The sequence below is a fragment of the Arvicola amphibius genome, chromosome 12 (assembly GCF_903992535.2).
Source record: "Arvicola amphibius chromosome 12, mArvAmp1.2, whole genome shotgun sequence".
Classification (NCBI taxonomy): domain Eukaryota; kingdom Metazoa; phylum Chordata; class Mammalia; order Rodentia; family Cricetidae; genus Arvicola; species Arvicola amphibius.
In genome coordinates, this window is record NC_052058.2 from 34,188,941 (window position 1) to 34,215,038 (window position 26,098).

Genomic DNA, 26,098 nt, shown 5'->3' on the forward strand with positions numbered 1-26,098 from the left:
CTGATGTGTCTCAGCTCTGTGCTGTTAGGCAAGTTGTTTATAAACTCTCAGTCCCTTCGTTCCTTCTCAAGGCTAGCTATGGTACACACGAACTGTGTTCGTTTATTATTCCTCTGCAACACCGAGGACTGAACCTGTGGCCCCATGGTTGGTAGGCAAGCATTCTACCACTGAGTTGTATTCCCAGTCCCAAACATACCGTTTTCTTTTGTTTATGCTACCCTGTAGGCTCCTGGCTAGGCAGGAAAGGAAAACCCACCAGCCTGACGATGCCTGGGGCCAGGTGGGAAGGGTCTCAGGGTCATTCTCCTTTTGTGCCTGTCCTCGCTATGGTTGTCAGCATGTTCCCGGGAAGTTGCCCCGTCCGCATACATAGCACACAAACTGAAACTGTACTGACATTCACACCCTCTGTCCACCTGAGCTTCCTCAGACACAGTGAATCAGGCAGGTGGTGGGATCCACTCTAAAGGGACGCTGAGGCTGAAACCGGGTCTGTCCAGTTGTGCTCCCGTGGACAGGGTCAGCAGCCCGTTATCTGGGGAGCTGAGAGAAAGGCCACCCTACTGATAAAGACGGGGACGCTGTGGAGGGGGACAGAACTCCTGAAGGTTCAGATTCCAGAAGAACTCTATGTCCTGAAGTGTACCCGGGGATGTTCAAGGGGCTTCGTGAGTGATAGCGGGCGCAGCCCAGAGAAGAAGCAAGACAGGGAGTGGGGCTTAGGTTTTATTTGGAATCATTTAAAAAAAAAAAAAATTACAGCAGCATCTGATCTATGGGATCCAGAGGACCATAGGGCAAAAGGAACCAGCAGGGGACGCTGGCGCTGGCAGTAGCGTGCACGCGTGGATAGGCTTGTGGCACCCGGCTGGGGCGCAGAGAACGTGGGCAACCCGCAGGGCACTTTAGGCAGGGCACTTATTGTGCCAAGTGGGGACGGGATCCAAGGTAGAAGGGGTGTCCCTTGGGCCTCTGTGGCTGATGGCAATCTCCTAGTCTCCTCCACTCTTGGCCTGGAGGAGAGGAAGGGAGGCAGAGCCGGAAGAAGGGACGGAGAGGGAGGAAGGTAAGGGAGGGAGAGAGACTTGCACTCAGCTCCAGGCCCTCAGTTCTCCCTAACCACGAGGAAAGGGTCACTTATGAGGAGATTATGCACTCAGGCCCAGGATCGCCACACCCATGTCCCTGTGGGAGGCTGTGGAAAGTCTCCCACTCAGAAATGAAGGAGGTCTACGTGACTCGGGTTTCCACCAGAGCTTTCTGGTGTGCCCTGGGAGGCCTGCTCTTACCTCTTCATCCTCCTCTTGCTCTTTGGCCTCCTGGTCCTGGGCAGACGTGGGTTGTTCCAAGTCCTCCTGCAGTGGGGTACAAAAGGACACAAGGCTATGGGAAGAGATACACTGACCCTCCGCTGCCAGGGAATCCCCTTCCGGGTCTCACAGATGAGCAAGGGCCCTTCATCGTTTTACTGTCCTTAGAACATCTGGAGGTGCCAGATTCCCAAGACTTCTGAGTGTACCAGATACCCTGCAAGCCAGCCTCATCTTCCACAAACAGAGCTGAGTCATGGGTTAGGCTCCTTAAGTGAGGGAGTCTGGGAGATGTGGGGTAAGGTTGGGAGAGGATCACATGACCCCCTCACTCAGGTGGTGTGAACAGTAGTATGTCATCATTGTTCACAGCACCCCTGAGGGTAGGGGTCACCACCTAAAAACTAGTTCAAGGCCTCAGAGCACAACACGCTGGCAGGGCTTCTGCTTGCTCCAGGCCCCTTCCTGCCTTCTGGACGTGCTCTGGACTCGGGCCTGTCTTCCGTCTCCTCTCTCTCCACAGCATGTGCTGACATGCTCATGACAGCAGGGAGTTTAGAACAAGACTGACGGTCCCTACGAAGTCCGTTCTCAGAACCCGTGTTACCTCAGGACCAAAACAATGAGAGGCAAAAGGACGCAGAACTTTCAGCCAGGATCATACAGAGCCAGGCTCTTTGGATGAAGGGCAAGCCACTGATTGCCTGGGCATACTACCCAAGAATGGCACCTGAACCCCATGGCATGAGTGGCCAGACAGCCATGCTGCATTCTTCTGAAGGTCACTGGTAGGGTTAGGTATGGTGTCACCAGGTAATGACTGTCCCTTGGTACAGCTCCACCGGCTCAGTAGTTTCTTCGGCGTTTAGCAAGGGGTAGCCTGAAACGAGCTCCCAGGATCCTTCATGCTAGGGGCTTGGGAGGAGGCTTCCTGGGGTGCCCACTGCGTGCCTGGCAGAAATGTTTGCTGGCATCCTTTCTCTGCCTTCCCCCACAGTCCTGTGAGATGGTGCCATTTCAGACAAGGAATTGCGGATCCGGATAGGATCCCTTTCCAAAGTCACACAGCCTGCAGAGGTGCGGCTGCACACTCCAGTGACAAGAGACCCTGTGCTGGCCCCAGCAGCAAGTGTTTGGGGTGGGTGACCCCTCCCCTTAGACCCCCTCCTCAGAGCAGACTTCTGAAGTATTGGCTGTGTGGGACCCTGGGGCTCCGCCACTGGGGCGGCCTGTTGTAAGTATGGGGGTTGAAGACAACAAGTCTTTGGACTCAGCTTCCTCTCGATCTCCGTTCTGGAACCCCCATCCCTGCACTGTCTCCACGCAGTCTTTCAAGGGCCCAGGAGCTGGCCACTCGTGGAAGCCCCATGCTCACACAGGCTAACCACGCGACTGTGACTCATCGACCCAGTCTCTCTAGGCTTTCCTCTCCACATCCTGTTTTGTGGAATGTGGGAGCCCATGCAAAGGGTAGGTGCAAAATGCTTAAAGCTGTGCTACTAGCCAGAAGTGCTGAGACAGCTCCTTCCTCCGGCCTCTATCCCTAGGGAGCCCGAGGGCCCTGCTCTTTCAACTGCCTGCCACACACATACACGCGAACACCTGTTCACACATACATCGCATGCATACACCTCCGTGTTCATCTCCACCATCCCTACAAGGCACATACAACCCACATGCACACACAAAGACTTCAGCAGGGGATGGAGTCAGAGCCCTGCTGCTTGTCTATCACAAGGGGGCAGTGTTTCCCCCATCGCTTCAGGGGGAGGCAGAGGTCAGACCCTGGGACCGATGGAGGTTGCACAAAGGCTAACAAATGATCCTGGTGGTGGCTTGGAATTTTAGCCTGTCTAGAAGGCTGCCTTTCACCATATAGGGCCCTGAATTCACTTGTAAAATTTATTTCCTATATTCCAAAAGTGATGGGCTGGGCATGGTTTGAGTGTGCATAAAATGAATCCTGAGTCCCCAATCCAGGGGTGCAGAAAGGATTCCAGATATGAACAGTTGTAAAGACACTATGTCGCCCCAACACACACAATGAGTGCTGCCTGTGACATCAAGCAGCGTCTAACGCTCCTTCCCCGTACTCCCAACAGTGTCTCCTGTTGCCAGGGAGCCCAGGGAAAGGACATGAGCCAGGCTCACCTTGCGTACCACCCCAGCGGTGACCACGATGTTTTCTGCCTCCTCCACGGTCTTGGTGGCCACCGTGTTGACGCTGGTGACCACAGCTTCACTGACGGCACTGGCCTGCTCCTTTGTCTTCTCAGCCACTGCAGAGGATTCAGGCTGGACTCAGCCCTGAGCGTCTCCACTGCTGCCTACCCGAGTTGGGGAGAACAGCCCCTTCCCAGAGCTCGGATGTCTGATTTTTGGTTATTTCCATGCCATTCTCTGACTCTAGGGCACCAACAATGTGATGGAAGGGCGGGGTGGGGCAGGGCAGGGGGCACAGGAGCCTACTCTGGTTTATCTTTAGGGAATATAGTAGTTGGGGGTCACCTGGAGCTTAGGGTCCCAGTTGATACAAGGAGGCCTCTAGGTGTGGGCCCTGGGTACAGGGCAGGATTCATGGGGTCCCTGACTGTGGGTCGACTTACCTGATGTGACACTTTGTACCACGTTCTCCTTGGTTTTGGTGCCTGTCAGAGGGAAGAGGTGTTCAGGCAGTCAGAGCGAATAGCTGGACACCCTGGGGTGGGAGCGGGGGCAGGAGGGGATGAGGATGGTGTCTGGGGTCAGTAGCCCTTTCAAAGGGACATTTCCTGCTATGTCTGAAAGACAGAAGACACACGGGAAGGAGACAGGACAGGAAGAAGGAACAAAGGAGATCAGGCCTGAGGTAGGGTCACTGGTGGGTCTATGGCCCTCACATGGGTGTGGCCTGAGCCTCAGAAGCGGGAGCTGCACAGGCCAGAGAAAGCTGAGTCACAGGCTTGGCTACCCCTGCCCCCTCTTTAGATGGAGACCAGGGAGCTAGGGTGGGTTGAGCACTCAACTGGGCCCATCTCCACAGACTACCCCTTTCCTCTAGTGGGGTCATGTGGACTAGCTTGGCTGCCGCAGCTCCCGTTGGAAAAAGCGGGGTCCACCTGAGCAGATCACTATCTCTGGGTCTCCGAACATAGGCGCCCCCAGGCATGTGCGTGCATGCTTTTGTACGTACACACTCAGGTGGTCTGAGTGGCACTAAATCCTGCCCTAAAGACTTCAGAGTCCCACCCTCAAAGATTCCAAAGACAAATACGAGAATATTCTCCAGAGTGTGGGGGACCCTGCCTCAACAATCAGGGTTTCACCTCTCTCAAAATGCTCCCCAGAATCTGGGGGGCACTCAGCAGAAGGAAGGTAGTAGGAGCCGGCCTACATTAGGGAGCCCTCTGCCCCGCCCTGCCCCGCCCCACTGCCACACTCACCCACATACATGACTCCTTCCTTGGTCTTCTCAGCTGCCTCTGTCACTCCCTGCTTGGTCTTCTCCACAGCCCCCACCACACCTTCCTTGGCAATGGAGAACCCTTTCTTGAAGACGTCCATGGTGGTTGCGAGGATAGGGCCTGACTGCTGCGAGCTAGGGACCGGAGCTGGCAAGTGCTGGCTGCAGCCGCTGTCCCTGCTGCCGCTGCCTCTTATTGACGTGGATGAAGTATTGATGCCGTAGCTGCTGGCTGGAACCTGGCCAGCCCAGGGCAGGGTGGGGGCAGGGAGGGCGGGCTGGAGAAAGCATGCCCCAAGGGGGACACCAGAGAGCAGGGCCTGGGCCCCTTCTGGCTCTGTTCTGCCCTGCTGACTCTTGTCACTCCAGGGGAGGGGGTGCTTGCAGGAGGCCGGACATATCCTAATCTATCATTGTCCCTCATTCACCCTTGGGAAGTCATGGGGGTCTTGTGCCCTGGATGTGGTGTGCAGAAGTTAAGCATCTTGGCCCGTGCCTCAGTGTCCCAGGTTGGGCAGGGGTCAGGGCCTGTCCGGTAAGAGCCCACCCTGCAGGCTACTCTGGGTGTCCAGCTACCCACAGCATCCTGGATGCTCCTGACCCTGGGGCTCCAGTCAAACCTGTTGGAAAGCCGAGAAACACAGTTTCCCTCATGCCTGCAATGGACTGGGTGACATGCTGTATGTTTCTAGCATAGTTCCTTCCCTTCTCTGAGCTTCCACCCACCTGCTGGTTCCCATAGCCCAGCACCAAGTAGTGCTGAGAAGGCACAAAGGGCCTGTCCCCCACTTCCTGGCCAACAGTGTGGGTGGCACCCTATCTCCCGAGGCTGACACTTTCCACCGTTCTGTCTCCAGGCCCAGAACAGAGTCCTGTAGAAATGGCTTTGATAGGGTCACCCGTGTGTGTCTTACACACCCCCAATGTCCTGATTCAAGTGCCCTTAGGACACAGGAATTGGCCTGAGTGGTTGCTGACCTCAGAGGGGACCAGGCTGGAAGAGGCGGGGGCGGATGAGACTTACCGGGTGGGCCGGACCAGGCCACTTCCTCCCTTTGTTGTCCCCATGTTTTCTTTTCTTCCTGACTTGAAGACCACATCACCAGCAAATTTGGGAGGCACTGGCAAGGTTGAACCTCGGTGGAGCCAGCTACTCCTGCCCGTCGTCATGATCCTGACACTGATGCTGGGCCTTGGGGGGTACCTGAGCTGGGGACTTCTGGGGGCCTGGGCACAAGACCCTGGTACCAGGTTCTCTGATCCCAAAAGGCTCAGGGTATCTGCGGGCTGGAAAACAGAGACTGCCGATACCAGCAGAGACCCCATTGGACGGTAAGGAGATCCTGGCCATGGCAGAGGTCAGGGGATGATAGCTGAGTCCCAGATACATATCTGTGGAATGGGCTGATATATGGCTAATGGATGCTAGTTTCCTGGATCCAGTACTTCAGGGCCCAGTCTGAGGATGCCAGGGTGGTCCCTGCTTGACCCTTATCAGGGACTTCAACTGGGGCTCCCACTATCAGCTACCAGCATGGAACTCAGAGGGAGTGATGTTCTAGATGCTTCCTGCTGATGAAGGCTACTCTTTGAAGGAACTCAGCTCTGAAAGCTAAGCCCCAACAAGGCAGCTACCCCTAGGGGAGGCATTTGGAGCTGAGTGCTCAAGGTACCAGGCCAGGACTGAGCAGTGAGTGAAGGGATCCTGAATCCCCCGAGCTCGTGGAGGCAGGGGCTCCTAGGGCAATTCCATGAGGCCTCCCGGATGGACAGGATACAGCTGACCCCAGACATGGTTTTCCAACATCCTCATTACGCTTCGAGGTGCCTGGACTCTGGCTCTGTCCCTCGTCCCTCAGGGTTTGCAGTCTCATGACTGGATACATCCAAGGCAGAATGCAGGTGCCCCTTGCTGGGCCAGCCTCTGAGGTGCAACTCTTCAAGTATTATTTCTATTGTGTTTCCCAACAGCCTTCCTCATGGTGGAGGAGGCTGAGTCTCACAGTGGCTGAGTGTCCTGCCCAGGTCACAGCCTAGGAGAGCTGGATCTTCGCTTGTCATACCCAGCTCTCTGAGTGGAACCCTGCCATCTGTCAGGCTGGGCAACCAGCACACACCCATCCTTAGCCTCCCCAAGAGACTGCGATACGGTTGGTTCCCAGACAAATGTGCCCGGGGCCAGGTTCCCATCCGTTTCTGACACTCCGAGGGGAATATCTGTTGGGCGCTTTCTGGAAAGAAGCCTCAGAGTGACAGGGAGCATGCACTGATTAGTGAGGAGGGGGTAGGTCTGGTGGTGAAGGGGAAGAGGTCCATCCCCAGTTCTAAGACAGGCTCTGGAGCACAGGTGACCATTGATGGAGGCAATCCTACCACCCACCTCTGACCTCAGGACGGGGACTAAGCTTCTCCTATCCCAAGCCATCAGCAGTAGGTCCCAGTCGGCAAGTTCTTCCTCTAATTGTGAAGGGAAGGATGGAGGAGCAGGAGGGGTCAGGAGGTGGTTCTTGTTCTTATAATCTCCCAGGTGTGGAGAGGGTCTGCTTGCTCCTTAGTTCTTGAGAGCAGAGGACCCTCCATCTTCCCTGGATGGAGTTGTACTAGGATTTAGTGACTAGAGGGTTTGTGCTGCTTCTGATCCCAGAAATGCCCGGGTCCCTCAGGCTAGGACTTCTGCCTACTGGGGTTTCCTTTTTGCATCCCCAGAAGCTTGAACCCCCGCAGTTCAAGCCCAAGTTATTGAAGTATCCGGAGAGCCTGGTAGGAAAGGAAGGAAATGCTGCTTCCTGGGCTGATGGCTTCCCAGGTTCCTGTGACAGGAGGCAGAAGTGCCGCTGGGATCCTTGAAGAGCAGGGGAAGGGGAGGGGGAGTACTCCATCAGTCGTGAGGGTGGGGGATGGGGCAGTGCAGCATCTGCGTTGGTCCCCAAATCTCCGTTGCCAGACTTAGACCTCCTGCTCTCTGTGTGGTCCTCCAGTTTCCAGAGACCTGGTACCAGGCAGGCCCTGCACTCACAGGGATCAATCAGAGCCTTTGGAAGGACAGCGAAACAAAACAAGTTTGGAGCCTCCACACCCTGTGTCCCCAGACTGCCAGGTCCCAGAGGGACATGGTTAACTGCTTCCTAAGCCCCTGGAGATCCTGAAGGGGCAAGACCAGGGAACTAGCAAGGAAAACCTTTGGATGTCACAGGGAAGAGGTTCTTCCTAGTTTCTTGGTTTGGGTGTGTATGTAGCATGTGGCCTCCTTGGACCCAAGTCAGCTGTGCTAGAGAGTGGGTCTGTGGTAGGGCCACAATGACTCTGGGAGAGGTTGCCCATCTTCTATGTTGTTGTGAAAGCTCAGAGAAGTGAGGATGCCACTTAGGGCCTCAGATCTCATAAGGGTTGGAGCCAGGTCTTCCCTGTCCTGATCCGCTTCCAGGCAGGGTGGGGGTATAGTGTTACTCCCAGGAGCAGGCTCCTCCTAACAGAAGGAACACTCGGGACTTTTGTAGCTTGTAGCTCAAGAACCAGAGCTGTTCAACATATCGCTAGGGGTCACACAGCAGCAAAATGGAGTCAACACTGTGCCCTTGTACCTGTCCCCACTTCTGGACACAGGGTTCCACAGGCCAGGACTGAGGCATCTTAGGCTTCTCCTCAGGGAGTCCCAGGTCCAGGCTGGCTTTGGCTTTCCCTGCCAAGATATACCGCCACTCTATCCCTCCCTCCTATCCCTCCCTGTCCAGGGACAAAGCCCCAGGAAGAAGGATGAGTTCCCTGGGATGGTCACACTGACAGCTGGATACAGGCCTCGGAGAACACGGTTGCCAGAAAGGACACCGCCAAGCCAGAAGGAACCTGTAGAGATGGGCTCCTTTGTTAGCAAAGACACATTCTTGCAAAGGCAGCCACCGCAGCTGAGGCGCTTCCATTATGCAGAAAGGACCAGCCCCTCCCTGCAACAGCCTTCCCCACAACCCCTCTTCGTCTCCAGGGAGGCGGCTTCTGCACATTTCCAGGAGTGGGAGGACTCAAGGTCACCAGAGTCCAGGAAGGAAAGAGGAGGGGAGTTCCAGGTTCTTAGCTCCCACTCAGGCTCAGCATCCTCTGCGGTCTGTGCCACACAGGGTTGGGACCGACCCCTACATTCACTCTTGACTGGCACCCCATCCTCAGTACACCTTCTTTGGGAGATGAGGGTGCCCAGCAGGGATCCTCATAGCAGGCTACAAAAGAAGGAGCAGGCCTGAGGCAGAGGGCAGCGAGAACAATGGGGCACTTCAGCACGTCGAGCCTGGGGCACATGTGCTGAGGGCCTCCCAGGAGCTGCCAAGAGCCAAAGGAAACCAAAGCAAAGGTTAGGAATTTTCCCAGGCCTTCGAGGCCGACTGCCTGTGCTGTGCCAAGCGGGGAGCTGCCAAGGGAGGCGCGAGCCAGCGGCGGCGGGGTGGCAGCGCAGAAGAGAAAGTTCCCGGGCAGGAAGGGTGGGCAGCATGATTTTCAGTTCAGGAGGGAGAGCTGGAAAGTCCCATCACTTCCGCAGGCTGGACCAGGCCACGCCCCACCATCCCAAACCCCCCCACCCAGCCCCGGGCCCTGGGCACAGGCCTCTTGAACTCTAGGAGCAAGCTTAAGGTGTGTGAGGTGGGGCTTGTTTACATCGGTTCTCAGGAATTCTGGACTGGATAATTCATTATTGTTGGAGTGTGGCGTGGGCCCTGTGCATCTCAGGACACTCACTAGCCCATGACTTTCTCTCTCTCTCTCTCTCTCTCTCTCTCTCTCTCTCTCTCTCTCTCTCTCTCTCTCTCTCTCTCTCTCTCTCTCTCTCTCCTCCCTCTCCCTCTCCCTCTCCCTCTCCCTCTGTCTCTCTCTCTGTCTCTCTATCTCTATCTCTGTCTCTCTCTGTCTCTCTATCTCTATCTCTGTCTCTCTCTGTGTCTCTCTCTCTCTGTCCCTCTCTCTCCCTCTTCCTCTCTGACTCTGTCTCTGTCTGTCTGTCCCTCTCTCTGCCCCCCAACCCCCACCCCGGCTCACCAGCACTAGGATTACAAGTGCATTCGACCATGCCTGACTTTTTTATGGGTGCAGACGATCCAGACTCAGGCTCTTGTGCTTGCACAGACAAGTGCTTTGCCAGCGAGCCATTTCCCTAGCCCTCGTCATGAATTTTTCAGACATTCGATTTATGGAGTTGATCTTACTTGCACCTTATTACCCTCTCCTGTTCTCCTCCCTCATCCCAGGCTGCTGCTTCCTCCTCCTCCTCCTCCTCCTCCTCCTCCTCCTCCTCCTCCTCCTCCTCCTCCTCCTCCTCCTCCTCCTCCTCCTCCTCCTCCTCATCTCGCTTCTACTTTCAGGCCCTTTTTACTTTAAGCACAGATTCTGCAAACAAGAATACACAGAAGGTACTTGTTTTTCTGAGTGTGGCTGACATCCCTTAATGTGATGATCTCTAGTTCTACTAATTTTCCTGCAAATGCCATTATTTCAATCCTTCAATGACTGAATATATATTTCACACACATATATATCATATATAAATATTTATACTATGCATATACCATGTTCTTTATCCAGTTATCTGCTGAGAGAGATCCACTCTAATGCCACACCTCGACTGCTGCAGGCAGCCTGGTAAGCAGGATGTGCTGGTATCTCCGATTGCTGGTCTAGATCCCTTTCAGCATACACCCTGAGTGCTAGAGCTGGGTGGTATGGTAATCGCACATTTTGTTTTAGTTTTAGGGTTTAACTATTTTTGTTTAGTTTTTCTACATGGTAATTAAAAATAAACAACAAAATTCTGTTGTACCCCATAAATATACACAAAATATTTTCTGCTATATAAAAAGATAAAAAAATTAAATTATAATAAAAATGTTACATGTATGGGTGTTTTGCCTGCATGTTTGACTGTGTACCATGTGTGTGCCTAGTGCCCGAGGAGGCCAGAAGAGGGCGCTGGGTGCCCTGGAGTTGAAGTTACAGACAGTTGTGAGCTACCACTTAAGTCCTGGGAATTTAACAGGGCTCCTCTCAAAGAACAGCCAGTACCCTTAACCATGGAACCATCTCTCCAGCCCATTTGTTTTCCTGTTTTTGTCTGTTATTTTTCTTAAACAAGGTTACTCTGTATATCCCTCGCTATTCTGGAACTGTCTCTGTAGATCATGCTGGACCAAGGCTGAGATTAAAGACATTCAACACCACCTGTTGGGGGAGGTTGCTTGTTTGTTCCGGGCTGCCCAGACTCGAAATAATAACACAGAAATCTGTATTAATTGCAATATTGTTTGGCCAATAAAAGCTTACACGTACTGCTAGATAGCTCTTACATCTAGAATTAACCCATTTCCATTATTTTATATTTTACCATGACACTGTGGCCTGCTGGCAAGGTTACAGCTGGCAGCTTGTATCTTTCCCCTCTGGCTGCTCCAAGGCATCTCACTGACTCTGCCTTCTTTCTCATCCCACCCACCCAACCCTGCCTAGTTCTACTCTGCCCTGCTATAGGCCCAATGCAGTTTCTTTATTAATTCTGGTAATAAAACATATTCATAGCATACAGAGGAGAATCCCACACCAACCACTGCCTGGCTATCCTGTTTATTTTTGAGACAGGGTCTCCCTGTAGCTCAAGCTAGTTGATCTTGGCTTCAAACTTCTGGTCCTCCTTCTTCCTGCCTCCCAAGCACTGGGATTATAGACATGCATCCCCAGGACCAGCTCTTGGAGTATTTAGTATTTGGGGGATCGTCTACATTGATATCCAGTTTGTACTAACTTGTATTCTCACCAACAGTGCATCTTGAGGACACAGTTCCTCATTCCCACCTCCAAATCCAAGCCAGCATTCCTATGTTTCATTTTGTTTTGTTTTGATGCAGGGTCTCTGGTAGCCCAGGCTAGCTTCAAACTCCCTGTTGTAGCTGAGGATGACCTTGAACTACTGAACTTCCTGCCTTGCCTCCTGCCTCTACCTACCAAGTGCCGGGACTACATGTAAGTTCCACCACACACTGCTTTGCCTTCCTTCCTCCCTTCCTTCCTTCCTTCCTTCCTTCCTTCCTTCCTTCCTTCCTTCCTTCCTTCCTTCCTTCCGTTATTTCTTTCTTTTTTCTTTCTATTTCTTTTTTGAGAAGGTTCTTAAATGTTCTAGGTGCTGGCCTAGAACTGCTAAGTAGCAGAAGGTGCCCTTGAACTTTAGATCCTCCTGCCTCTACCTCCTGAGGGCTGTGCCACCATTCCTGGTTTTCTGTGGTGCTGGTACTGAACTCACTCAGAACTCCATGTGTGCTAGCAAATGCTCTCCCAACTTTTCTACATCCTTCCTTCGTGTATGTTTGTATGTGTTCATATGTGTGCATGTGTGTGTACACACACTTGTGCATTTCGTGCATGTGGAGGCCTAAGGTCAACATCAAGAGTCTTCCTCAATTGCTCAGTTCAAGGGTCTTTTCTTGACTTCCTGCTCACCTATTGTAACCCCACCGGCAGGGTCAGCTATTCAGGGTCCTATGAAGGGGCACTATCTGAAAGAAACATGGGGGGAGAAAAGAATGAGACCAAGCTGGGTGCACTTGTCAAGATCTCAGTTTATTGAAGCAGGCTTCTCTCTTAAGTAGATGTTCGGCTGCACTTGGGCAGAGAGGAAGGGGAAAAGGGAAGGAGGGACTCAGCTGCACTTGGGCAGAGAGGGAGGGGGGAAACTTGGGCAGAGGGACTCAGCAGCTTAGGCAGCTTTGCAAGGTCAGTGGTTAGAACGTTAGCGATAAGCTACAGACAAGGGGGCACTCTAGGGTGCTTTTCGGACCTTGAGTCTCTAAGATTAGCACTCAGTGTTTTAATTAACTTTGAGTTATGTCTCACGGTTAAACTTCAAGGCCCTGTGAGAAAGAAGAGGCCTGAAATGTCACGATTTTACTTCAAGGCCCTAAGAAAGAAGAGGCCTGAAATGGCCCCTAACATATGCCCCCCCCCTTTTTTCTCAGCAAGACCAAGTAAGCAGGTCTATGATCGCAGGATCCCTGTCTTAGGCTATGTGGAGGGCAATCCTCGTCCCCTGACATCATGCCATGATGAGCCGGCCTGTATGGCCTCTGTATGATGTGCTGTTCAGGGGAGGGCACAACAATATTCCCGTCGTTGGGTCTCTGCGTGAATCATAAATGAAAAGACTGTGAGGAGCTTCTGGGGTCAAGAGGGAAGGCCGTAGGGTCATGAGACATGTTTCAATTTATTTTTTTCTACCAAAGATCCTGTCCCAAGGGTTCCAGGGTTGAGGAGGTGGGTTAGTAAGGTTAGAGAGACAGAATGTATGGTCTTCTCCCTGCAGTGCTTTGCCTTGCACCCCTTTTGCTGGTGCCCATGTCTATTGTGGACAGGCACACATATCTCTGGGTTTTATGTGGCTCCAGTAAAAACAGCATTTTTCTTTTAGGGCAGTGTAAAGGGATCAAAATCTAAAATTCTTTACATATGCATTAAACCCAAACATTTTACAAGGTGTGTCAAACTTTTCCCAACATCTATAAGCATTTACAAATATCATTAGGTCAATTCCAGTAAGAGTACAATGACAGATATTGTTGTTATCAAACAGTTACAAATATCATTAGGTCAATTCCAGTAAGAGTACAATGACAGATATTGTTGTTATCAAACACCACCAGTTCCAGTTTCTGAGAAATAGTTAAAACCCGGATCTGCCCCCTTCCTAATCAAAAGCAATGTGGGTGCTTATTCGGGTGCAATAAGAGAAGGCTCGTTTGGCTGACAGGTTGCAGCCCTGTATTATAGAATGAATTTGCCTTTCCCGTGAGAAGATGAGAGGAAAGCTACAGGAACTAAGCGTTGAGGAAGCTGCTTCGTGCCTCTTTGCTTGGTCAGCTACCTTTCTTATATACCCCAGGTCCACCTGCCTAGGGAAGACCCCGCCCCCAGTGGGCTGGGCCCTCGGATAGCAATTAGCCACAGGCCCGTCCAGTCTACGTGGTACCTCAGTAGAGGTTTCCTATCCCCAGGTGACTCTAGGCCATCTCATGTTCACAACTCACACTACGTATGACGCTCCTGGATGGAAGTCAGTTAGTTCTACAAGGTTTACGGAAACCATCCAAAGCCCCAGTCCCCTTTGTCCCTCAAAGTATTGACTTCCAACTCACTAGGCAATTCTTCTGTCATTGATCTCTATGTTTCTGAATTACATACTTAACATTGCTACTTCTTTGGAAGTACTATTGCCTGTGAGTCAGCTCTATTCCCCAAACCATACAAAGGTAAACACCTGCGCACATGCATACACACACACACACACACACACACACACACACACCTTGCCATTCTCACAGTCTTCAGAGTATTTCTAATCATGTGACTGTAACCGCTACACGCCTTGAGTCATGAAATAAACTATGAATCATTTTTTCCTCTGCATGCTTTTAGTTTTCCCTGGATTAAGCCTTTTTTTCTCCTCCGCTTGGTTTGTGTTTTTGTTTAAAAGCTCCCCTTCTCAATCGCTGGTCTACATATTCTCTTAGCACTCATATCAGAGGTCAACTGACTGTGTTCTCAACCAGAACTGCCTTGCAGGCTGCCCTCTGGGCCACTGCATTGCTCCACCATTGTCCTGGGGGCCCTGCCTGCAAGTATGTCTTCTGTGCATCATGTGTGTGTCTTGTACCTGCAGAGGCCAGAAGGCATTGGGTCCCCTGGAACTGGAGTTACAGACAGTTGTGAGCTGCCATGTGGACGCTGGGAATTGAACCCAGGTCCTCTGGAAAAGCAGCCAGCTCTCTTAAACACTGAGACATCTCTCAAAAGACGGAAGTCAACATCATCCTGCCTCAGACTCCCAAGTGTTGGCATTATAAGCATTCTCCACTACAGGTGGCTATTTGTTTTCTTGCATTGGTGGATTTCCTGGATCCCCATGACACTCAGTTCTAGGCTGTGCCTTGGAATGACCCAGAGAGTTCTAGAATGCTGATGCTCTTGCCCAGACTCGGGGGGGGGGGTTCTCCTGAAACTAGTCTGGGGTTGGGCTTAGAGACTGATATTGTACTTTAGCAGAGGTTGACTCTGGCAGGCTCAGGACATAAACTACCACCAAGATGCACCTTCAACCCACAAGGGACCTTGGCTTTTTAAAAGCCACCGATGGTTTCTATGTCCAGGCAAGGTTTTGAGCCACATTGTTAGTCATCTACTAACTAACCACTAAGAGGTACAAAAGAGACAGCAGCCTAAAACCTAATATATACGATTTATTTGTTTGCTTGTTTGTTTGTTTTTGAAGTAGAGACTTCACACTGTTGCTCAGGCTGACCTTGAACTCCGAGCTCAAGCAATCCTCCCTGTATGGGATGCTAAGTAGATGACCTGGATACACCTTGCTGTGTTTGAAAATGTGTCCGTTCTGTATTCTTCTGTTGACTGACAGATAATATGTACACAGGATTCTAGGTTGGCAATTATTTTCTGCCAATATTGTTAATATAGTTCTCATCACTGTGTTTCTAAACCAGGGAATGTTGTTGCGAGGTTCAAGGTCACTGTGTGTGTGTGTTGCGTGTGTGTGTGTGTGTGTGTGTGTGTCTGTCTGTCTGTCTCCCTTCCTCCCTCCACACGTACAATTACAGGCAATTAGGCAACACACATACAGATTATTAGGCAATTCTTTTGTCATTGATCTGTGTAATATATCCTACTTATTTACTTGTTTATTTTTGAGATAGAGGTCATGGGAAGCAGAGAGAGGTTACAAGTAGAGAAGTAATATCACAGAGGCCCTCTCGTACCAGGGTCCAGAAAGAACACCCAGTCTCACATACACACACTCTCTCTCCTTCTCTCTCTTCTTTCTCAGTGTATGTGTGTTCATTTTTCTTTCTATAAGAATGCAGATATAACCATCTTGTTCCCAGAGTTCTAAAATTTCGCAGTGGTGAGCTTTGGTGTGAGCTTATTTCTATCTTATTGCAGGTTCTTGGTGGGTCTTTTGCAATGAAAACTCAAGACTTTTTATGTCTGGAACACACATACCACACAAACACACACACACAGAGAGAGACACACATTGAAACACACCACACATACAGACACACATCACCTACAAACATACACATGCAAAGATACCACACACACACTGAAACACACACACGCACACGCACACACACACACACACACACACACACAGCCTTCTTCCCTTTGCTGTCATCCACATCATCTGGATGTTGGGCCTGGGACTGATGCTCCACCTCTCTTCTCTCATTTTCATCTCCTCTTGCTCTTTCTGTCTTGGTATTTGCTTGCTTTTGTTGTTATTTATCATTTTACTTGTGTGCACGAGTGTTTTGTCTGCTCACACATTTGTGTACTGAATGGTACTGGGTGCCCATGGAGGTCAGAAGGCCTGAAGTTAAAGATGTTTGTGAGCCCACATGTGGGTGCTGGGAGCTGAACCTGGGTTCTCTGCCAGAGCAGCAAGAGCTCTTAAACCACCGAGTGCCATCTCTCCAGCTTGTTTTTGTTTCTTTTTTTTTAAAAAAAAAAAAAAAAACAACAGGGTCTCATATAGCTCAGGCTAGCCTGGTACTCACTATGTAGGTGGCCTTGAAATCCTGATCCTCCGGCTTCCACCCCGACTGCTGGGATGACAGGCCTATGCCACCAAACCTGCTTTTGCACAGTATTGGAAATCTAGCCCTTCCTGTCTAGAACTTCCTGTCTGCCAGGCAAGCACTCTGCCTCTGGGCTGTGTCCCCAGCCTGGTTCTGTTTTGGTTCTTGTTTTTATTTTCATTTCTAATGGAGTGTTTTCATTTTCAAGTGTTCTCTTTGTTCTCCAAACACCCTGCCAACGCCTTATACCGCCCCACCCCAAAGTAGTTCCTGTCTTGTTTCTTCCACGTAGCAACTTCTCTTACCTATGTGGAAACACTGGATAAATTTGTGGGTGGGATTCTTTTTCCACACAGTCAGGGTTCTCTCCACATGGAACCCTCCTTCTCCCATTTGTCCGTTTTGACTTCCTGCTCATCTTTTTTTGTTCTTTTCAGCACTGAGGATTTAAGTAGGGCCTTGTATATGCCAGGCACATGCTCTGATACCAAGCTGTACCTTGGTTCAGCTTCCTTCTTCTGTAACAGAGTTTTCTCAGGGTTCATCCTCAGACGTTCAGTCACGTCATACCTTTCTGAGCTGTTCTTGTACAGGAGTCTCCACTGGGCAGTTCACTGGGAGGCTCTCCTGATGTCACCATCTTCAGGTCTCTTTTGCTGAGACTAGGCAGTTTTCCTGGCTGGTTTTTCTAGCCTGCTGCCCAGAAGGTGAAGGCTGCCTATCAGGCTTCTAGGAGCCTGGTGAGAGAACAGGCCATTGTGGTGGGGTGGCTAAGTGTGAGCGGCTTGGGTGAAGTGGGGTGTGTATGTGTCTCAGGATCCCAATGGGTGTGGCCACACAACAGCCATTAAGTCCTTCCTTCCACCACCACCACCCCCCATCTTTAATGGTGCCTAATGGCCCCAGGGCAAAGGGCAGCTTCAGAAAGTAAAATTCCAATACCAACAAGTCACCTAGCCAGCAGAGTCCCTGAACATTGCTCTCTAATGACTGCCGGGCATTGCCACTTCCTCCATGTCCCCATCACCTGGTCTGAGATGCCCCCCTTTTTCCTCTAGACCCTAAGGCCTCTACCCTAGACCATCCATCTTACTGACTCCCATTCTCCCTGGAACCTGGAACTGGAGGGCCTCTGTGACACTGCTTCCCGTGGCCTCAAGATGTGCCCTAGTTCTTCCTCTGGTATCCCCATGAAGGTTTCTAGTTCCCTTGCCTCTGTCTGCAGCCCCTTCCGGCATCCACAGCCCTATACAAACTCCCAGCTCCTTGTCTAACTCACCCTTTAGACACAGCCCTGTAATCAGACTTGTTATAGGTCTTAACCACATCCCTTCTTCTGAGGTTGCCTGTTCTCCTTGGGACCCTTCAGGGGAAATCTGTATGTCCATGGTGTCGCCCGTGCCAGTGTCAGTACCTGGCACCCAGGATGTATTGAATTGCATGGGGCAGCAGAAGTCATTGCCACTTGAATCTCTGGAGAGCTTTGTTCGGGTAGCTAACTATGAGGGGACGATGCATTGAACCCAGGGAGCCAGCCCTCAGGGGAGTGAGCATGCTCCCCATCCCCAGAGCCTCTACAGTGCATACAAGCAAAGGGTAACAATGGAGAGGCAGCCTCCCAAGGGTTGAGTATACTGAATGCGACCCCCACTTCAATGCAGGATCCTTAAGGGAAGACCCTTCCCAGAGAGGAGGCTGTTCCACCCAGTTACCTTCCTTCCCCAGTAAACGCTAGAAAGCCCCTTGTTCAATAGGCAGGGTCGGGGAGTAGTAGGTACCGGTATGTTTTGCTGAGAAAAGATGGGAGAACTGGGCAGTTGCCAGGATAGGGTGCAAAGTAGTTCCAGAGCCCGCCCAGAAAGGGGGTCACCACCGCTAACTGTAGTGGTGTGTCACTCAAGATCACAAGCCAGAAACTGCATCAGAGCGACGGCTCTCCAAGCCCCACTCACTGTCCCCCGAGATCAAGGAGACAGAGAGAGTCCCACAGCTCACAGGCAGCTGTGTTAGACTGTGGGACCTCTTGGCCTTTCTCTACCTACCCTGGGGAGGCTTTGGGAAGACAATATGTCAGGGGCTCTTTTGAGTGGCTTTGCAGAGCCTGGGGATTAAGACAAGAGCTCCCTTCCCTGGCATTCAATGGTTTCCAGAACCCCAGAACCGGACAGGGCAGGAGGCAGGGTGGGGGCATCCCTAGACATTGGCAGGGCACTGGGGAGGCGGGGCGAGCCTCACAACACTCTCCTATGGCTTTTTTTTTTCCAGGAACTGGTGCCCTTACCAGAAGTCTAGACTGGTCACCTTCGTAGCTGCTTGCAAAACAGAGAAATTCCTGGTCCATTCACAGCAGCCATGTCCACAGGGGGCTCCCAACTGCCAGAGAGCCAAAGCCATGTGAGTGGGGTGAGCAGGTCATTTTCCAGGCTCCGTGGGCTGGCCAGAGGTGCTGAGCCCCTGCTTTCTTCCTCAGGTACCGAGTGGCCCAGAAGCCAGTGTACCGCGTCCAACAGAAGGTGCTGGTCTCTGTGGCCTGGAGATGCTGCCCAGGCTTCCAGGGTCCGGACTGCGAGGACTATGGTAGGGCTCCCCAAAGTCCTCCTTTACCCCTGGTCCCAGAAATCATGGACTCAATACACCATGCTTCCTTCTGTAGATCCCACAGCAAACCCTGAGCCCACGGAGCCAAGTGGTGAACTCCCGGGTACTTGGGACCAGCTGGATGGCTTTGAACTTGGTATGTTGCTTTCCTGGAATAACAGAGCTCATGGGTCTACTTCTTCCTCCTCTGACAGGAAGTACCAAACTTTACCCTTGGAGGAATCAGCATGTGTTTCCTTGCGGTTCTACACTGTTCTCTGGGAACAGGCTTCCAGAGTCCTCAGTTACTACTTGGGACAATACCTGTCCCCTTTCCTGACCCCATTTTTCTTGGAAAGCTGGCTTTGCCAGGTTTCTTTCCTACCCTTTGACCTACAAAAGCTTCCAGGTGCGGAAGAAGCTTTCCACACTCTTGCACAGCCCCCTCTCCCAACTCCAGGACCTGGTCTCAGCCTTAACACAAAAGAGTCAGCGTTTATGAATTGATTTCAAGGGTGGGATAGGGGATGCATGTCCTTATGTGATCAACCATCTTTTGGTTAGAGCTGCGGGGAATGACATTGAGGCTAAGGAAAGAAATGTGTTGACTGATCAGTCATGCCTGCTGTGGGTGTGGGAGAACCGGTGATGGCGAAGAGAAGTTGCATTTGCCCTTCTGAAGCTAATGGCTTCTAAGCTCCAGCTCCAGGGGCCCGACATATTCGCTTGCTCTGAGTCCCAAGTCTTTTCTTGACTGTATTATCTGCCCAGGCCTGGTGAGTTTGCCTTAAACATGTCTGATATGTTTTCAGGCCACCCTGTCACAGAGTTCAATGAGATTAAGGAGCCACAGGGACAACGGGAACACCTGCTTCAAAATCTCCAGAACGATGCCCAGTTGGTAGAAGATGGCATCCCAGGCCCTTGGGAGGCTCTGGCCGGAAACCTCACAGCTGAGACGACAGAAACCAATCAAACAGAATTTGGTGAGTAGCAGCCCACAAGAAGGCGCAGACTTCAGAGGCACTGCTCTCCCTGCCTGGGAAGGGGTGTCTGCTGCCACAGACGTGTGTGAAACATGGTATCTATTGCAGAGTTTTCTGGAGGGCTGTCAGAGCAGCCCCTGCAGCCCCTGCAGCCCCTGCAGCCCCTGCAGCCCCTGCAGCCCCTACAGCCCCATGTCGACGCATTCCTGCAAGCCCACGTCGGTCCCATCTGGAAGAGTTTCAGTGAGAGCTTGCAGAGCCTCTCCCAGGCTATCAGGAACTTGTCTCTCGAGGTGGAGGCCAATCGCCAGGCTGTCAAGACGTTCCAGGAGGACACCGTGACCAGGGCTGACCTCCAGGAGCTTGGTGCCAAGTTTGATGCCATGGTCCAGGAGAATAACCAGAGAGTGGGCCAGCTGTGGCAGGACGTGGAGGAACAGCTGCATACCCAGCGCCGTTCCCTGCACCACGCCCTCTCCGAGGTCCAAACTGAGATGAGCACCAAGTTGAAGCAGCTTGTCAAGGCTCAGGAACTCCCAGGGGCCAACGGCAGCCTGGTGGTGGCATCTGCAGCAGCGGCAGCAAGGCCAGAGCCGGAGAGCCTGCAGGCCAGGCTGGGCCAGCTGCAGAGAAACATCTCCGCTCTGCACAGGATCATGGACCAGAGGGAGGAGGCGCTGCAGGGCACCCTCAAGAACATGGACAGTGTCCTGAACCGGCACGTGGATGAAATCAAGGAGCTGTACTCTGAATCAGACGAGACCTTCGATCAGATCAGCAAGGTAGAACGGCAGGTGGAGGAGTTGCTGGTGAACCACACGGGGCTCCGTGAGCTGCGGGTGATCTTGATGGAAAAGTCCCTCATCATGGAAGAGAACAAAGTGGAGATGGAGCAGCAACTATTGGAGCTAAACCTCACTCTGCAGCATCTGCAGGTGGGCCATGCAGACCTCATCAAGTATGTCAAAGACTGTAACTGCCAGAGGATCTACTCGGACGTGGACGTCATCCGGGAGGGACAAAGGGACGCCATGCACACCCTGGAAGAGACCCAGGTGAGCCTGGATGAGCAGCACCAGCTAGACGATTCTTCTTTACAGTCGTTGCAAAGCACTGTGGATGCCATGTCCTCAGCGATGGACGAGCACAAAGGAGAGAGCGAGCGGGCACGGGCCGAGAGGGCCAGGATGCGAAGCCAGCTACGGGCGCTGGAGCTCGCGGTGGAAGCGCTGAAGACTGTGGCGAACCAGACCCGCAGAGAGACGCGCCAGCTGCATAGTTCCTTCGCAGCCCTTTTGGAGGATGCACTGCGGCATCAGGCGGTGCTGACCGCCCTCTTTGGGGAAGAGACGATGGAGGAGATGTCGGAGGAGGCGCCTCGCCCTCTGCCCCTGAATTATGACCAGATCCGCCTCGCCCTGCAGGATGCCGCCAGTGGGCTGCAGGAACAGGCGTTTGCCTGGGATGCCTTGGCCACTCGAGTGAAGGCCTTGGTGCAGGCCGTGGAGCAGCACCCACAGTTGGCAGAACAACTGGAACCCAGCCACGATTCTGGGAGGGAGGAGGAAGCCACGGCTTTGGCGAACCTGGAGCAGGAGATTCAACGCCTAAACTCTGATGTCGAGCAGGTTGGGCGATGCTGTGAGGCCTCCTGGGCTGCCTCCCTCAACGGATCCCTTGAAGATCTACACAGCATGGTTTCTGACACCCGGCACAGCCTGAGACAGCAGCAGCAGCTCTTCCACGGCCTTTTCCAGAACTTCCAAGAGCTGGTGGCAAACAACATTAGCCTAGACGTGGGTAAGCTGCACGCCATGCTAAGTAAGAAAGATAAGAAGCAGCAGAAGGGCCTGGGAGCCTCCCGGAAGAGGGAGAAGAAGCAAGTGGTGATGTCTGCAGATGCCCACGACGAAGGGATGGAGAAAGGTGTTCTGGACTCAGAGCTCTGGAAAGCAGGTGAGTGCGGGGCCAGAGACGACTATGTGAATCTAGGACACAATTATCTGCCTACCCACCAGCTCCCTGCGCCTGAGAGCCGGCCTCTCTGGGCTGCTCGCTGCTTGGGTGAGGTCATTTCCTGGGCTGGAGCCTCAGTTTCATATACGAGTTGCTGATAAAGAAAGCCTGGTTGAGCGGCTAAGGCTGAGGCAAGAAGGCCACAGAACTTGCATTTGTGCCCTACAGGCACAAACCCTCAGTTTGTACAGCCCTTCCATCTTCTGAAGCCCCCTGGGTCTCCTGCAGTTTGGGGGGGGGGGGTGACTTCCCGATGTAGGCAGGTTGAAGGAAGAACCAGGAGCTCCACCTGCTGGATGCTTCTGGGACTGAAACACCAGCCCTCAACAGTCCCTGCGGCACAAACAGGAAGGGTATTCATAAACAATTCCCCTAACGTCTTCCAGACGTAGAGAGAAGAAAAATCTTGTCATTCCTAAGGCTATTTCTGGATTTGGAGGCAAAGAGACGGATTGTAGTCTGAGACTTCAGTCACTAACTGTTTTGCCAATTTCTTTTACGTCTTGGTTCTGTTTTCTGAGAAACGGGAGGGCTTACACGGAGGTTGGGGGAGGAACTCCCAAGAGGACCCAGCTAGGGTGGTCTCACTTCCTGGACTCCAGTAAGGTATTCCCTTTGTCCCATCCGCTGGCCATCGGTTCCTCTGAATTTCCTAAACAGGAGGGTTAGCAGGCACCCTTCCTCTTGCACAAGGCAAGGGGTTACCCTGCCTCTAATTTCAGCAGGATTGCCCTTTTGCAAGTGAGAAAGACAGGAGAGCACCCCAAATCAAGAAGGCCCAAGCTCTGCTCTCTGCTTGTGTGGTCTGGATCATCAAACTGTCCCTTTAAAACTTCACTTTCCCCATATGCCACGCTAGGGCTCTGTGCAGCATTTTTTAAATCATTAAAGCAATCGATTAACCAGGGCTGGAGAGACCACTCAGCAGTTAAGGGAACTGACTGCTCCTCCAGAGGACCTGGGCTCAATTCCCAGCACCTACATGGCAGCTGACAACCATCTATAACTTCAGTTCCAGGGGACCTGGTAACCTTTTCTGGCCTCTGTGGACACCACCCATGCACATGGTACACAGACATGAATACAAACAAAATGCCCGAACACATAAAACAATAATAATTGGGCTGGAGAGATGGCTTGGAGGTTAAGAGCTCTGGCTGTTCTTCCAGAGGTCCTGAGTTCAATGCCCAGTAACTACAGGGTGTCTCATAACCATCTGTAATGAGATCTGGTGCCTTCTTCTGGCGTGAAGGCATACATGCAGGCAGAACACTATATACATAATAAATCTTTAAAAAATAAAATAATTACAAACAATTTAGATGAGTAGCCAGATGGGATCCCCCTTGCTCAGGAAAAGGTCTTACTCTGTAGCTCAGATTGACTTAAAAATCAAGATTTTACTGCCTCTGTCTCCTATGTTAGAATTACAGGTGTGGACTACATGTTAGAATTACAGGTATGGACTACATGTTAGAATTACAGGTGTGGACTACCATGTTAGAATTACAGGTATGGACTACCATGTTAGAATTACAGGTGTAGACTACATGTTAGAATTACAGGTATGGACTACATGTTAAAATTACAGGTGTGGACTACCATGCCTGGCTTGAAGGGGTTTCTCCTTCCTTTTTCTTTATGCTCTTGTGCCCTTATCCAGTAAGAACCTCCATTCCTGCTCCCAACTATTCCCAGTGTTAACGTTATTTTGAGGATAATACTCTCTTCCACAGATATCTCAAGATTCCCAGCAGGTATGTGCTAGGGGTATGACTTAGTAATGGAGCACTTGTCTGGCGTGTGTGAGGCCCTGTGCTTCATCCCTGACCTGATTTGGAACACAGGAAGGATCCCTGGCAGGTAGCACACACCTGGGAGTTGGATGCCCTGGTTTCTAGCACAACCCACCAAGCTGTGAGCCTTGGGTAGCCAAAGACTCCTCTCTAGAAAGTTGAAAGGATGGGATCAAAGGAGAAAGTGCTTTTTTAAATCCCCTTCTCTCCCACTCTGAAATCACATTGTCTGAGACAGACATCTTCGGGAATGTTGAAGGTGTCTAGAGATAGTGTCCTGCTCACAGTGTGATGGTGAAGAAGGCAGAGGTTGCGAGGGAACGGATAACTCACTGAGTGTTTTCCTTTCTCAGGCTCTCCTGTGGCCTTCTATGCCAGTTCTTCAGAGGCGGCAACTGCCCTGCAGATGGTGAAGTTTAGCACCACACCCATCAATGTGGGCAGCAGCTACTTCCCTGAACACGGTTACTTCCGAGCCCCCCAACGTGGTGTCTACTTGTTTGCAGTGAGCATTACGTTTGGCCCAGGCCCAGGCATGGGGCAGCTGGTGTTTGAAGGTCATCACCGGGTGCCAGTCTACAGCACAGAACAGAGGGGTGGGAGCACAGCTACTACTTTTGCTATGGCAGAGATGCAGAAGGGTGAGAGGGTGTGGTTTGAGTTGATCCAAGGGTCAGTAACAAAGGGGAGCCAACCACATGCTGCATTTGGGGGCTTCCTGGTGTTCAAGACCTGAACCCTGGGTTCAGCTTGCTTGCATCAGACATGGTAAACTCGCCTGCTGTCTGTAGACTGGAGAACATGTAGTGGCCTAGCTCTTCCCTGATACCTGCAAAGGTCCTGCCGGAGGCAGCACATACCTTCTTTTGGACACACAGGCTGGGGGAGGCCAAGAATGCTGCTCCCTGGACTATATCTGGAGTGGGAGCTGGGCTTCTCATGCATTCCCCCAACGGCACGGCTTGTCTTGGCTCTAAGCCATTCCCTCAATTCCGCAACTTTGTTTTGTTGGTATTTTTTTCCTTGTGTGGTTGGAAATTTCTGTACAATATTTAAATCTTTTCCTCTTCCCTGTGTCAGGAAGTCATTGTTTCACAGAAAGAATGTTTACAGGGAAGGTGACAGGCCAGGCGTAGCTCATTGTGTTTGGCCCTGGATTCTTTTTCTAATACCTCAGAAAAACTTGAAGGAAAAAAAAGGATTTTTTTTCCTTTCTGAAATTGGAAACAAGTCTCCAATGACTACAGGAAAGCTAGTTAAAACCAGCCTTTCTGGTCGCAGAAGGAAGCTACTGGTTGCTTCAACCAACTGTGGGAAATGAAATTAGTTATCTCTTGTCTGGGAATGCAGCTTGCCCTGGATTCAGTCCGCAGCACTGTATAAAACAGGCATGGTGGCACACACCTGTGATCTCAGCACATGGAGGAGGCACGAGCATCAGAAGCTCAGGGCCAGCCTCACTTTTGTGACAGTTCAAGGCTAGCCTGGGGTAGAAGAGACCCTGTCTCGAAACAGCAAAAGGAGTAAGGAGTTATTTTTTTGTTTTTCGAGACAGGGTTTCTCAGTAGCTTTGGAGCCTGTCCTGGAACTTGCTCTGTAGACCAGGCTGGCCTTGAACTCACAGAGACACGTGCCACCACCACCCGGCTTTTTGAAGTCACCCTTTGTCTTTTATTTGTGTATTTAATTTTAATTTCATGTCTTTTCCTCCTTGCTTCACTCAGTGTAGAGGCCAAGAGACATCAACCAAGGACGCTTGGTATGGCCTTTGCCCCTTTCATTCTCCCACTGTCCACAGCCTCCCCAACATCTCTAAGGAGGAAGGAGGGAAACTAACCTCCCCTGGTAATGGACCAATTTTGGAATAAAGTGATGCCCTCCAAAGCGCACTGCCTGTTTACTGCTGGAAAGGGAAACATTTGGTGAAGCACTTGGGGTATGGGACAACATGAACTAGGGCAACTCTGACTCGTCATTCTAGGCACACTTGACTATTAACTCAGTTCCTTCTTTGTCTGTCTAGAGGCCTCCTCACTAGGTAGTGACAGTCATTGGACAAGACAGCACAGAATGGCAGTTTTTCTGCAGCACCCATATGTGGCTTACAAGTCTCTAGACCCCTATAACAGGCTCAAGAGAGCAGCCACACAGCCACCAGAGAATAAAGCAGGCTTTCGGTAGATTCTGTGATTCTGAACATCGTCTTCTCCGCATTAAATGGGATTTGACTTGGTAACGGGTTGCCAGCTCTTCTCATTGCTTGCTGGCATCAATTCAAATAATTGACCCTCAGAATTAACTTACTGCTAAGCTTTGTGCTGAGGTATCAGTGTTAGATGAACAGTAATTCACGCTA

General features: G+C 51.6%; 2 protein-coding genes across 2 annotated transcripts; one reads left to right on the plus strand and one right to left on the minus strand.

The window, feature by feature from the left end:
• Nucleotides 1-784: 784 nt before the first annotated feature.
• On the minus strand, nt 785-4,930 carry Sncg (synuclein gamma). The gene is made up of 5 exons (XM_038350036.1): nt 4,736-4,930; nt 3,920-3,961; nt 3,465-3,592; nt 1,293-1,358; nt 785-1,016 (listed from the first exon to the last, which is right to left on the minus strand). Exons 1-5 carry the CDS (start codon nt 4,854-4,856, stop codon nt 996-998), a joined length of 378 nt encoding a protein of 125 aa, XP_038205964.1. The 5' UTR covers nt 4,857-4,930; the 3' UTR covers nt 785-995.
• Nucleotides 4,931-5,820: 890 nt separating this feature from the next.
• On the plus strand, nt 5,821-25,336 carry Mmrn2 (multimerin 2). Its single transcript, XM_038350077.1, has 7 exons — nt 5,821-6,087; nt 18,633-18,761; nt 18,838-18,944; nt 19,021-19,101; nt 19,757-19,930; nt 20,039-21,886; nt 24,096-25,336. The coding sequence occupies exons 1-7, from the start codon at nt 5,822-5,824 to the stop codon at nt 24,476-24,478; spliced, it is 2,988 nt and encodes a 995-aa protein (XP_038206005.1). The 5' UTR covers nt 5,821; the 3' UTR covers nt 24,479-25,336.
• The last annotated feature ends 762 nt before the right edge of the window (nt 25,337-26,098 follow it).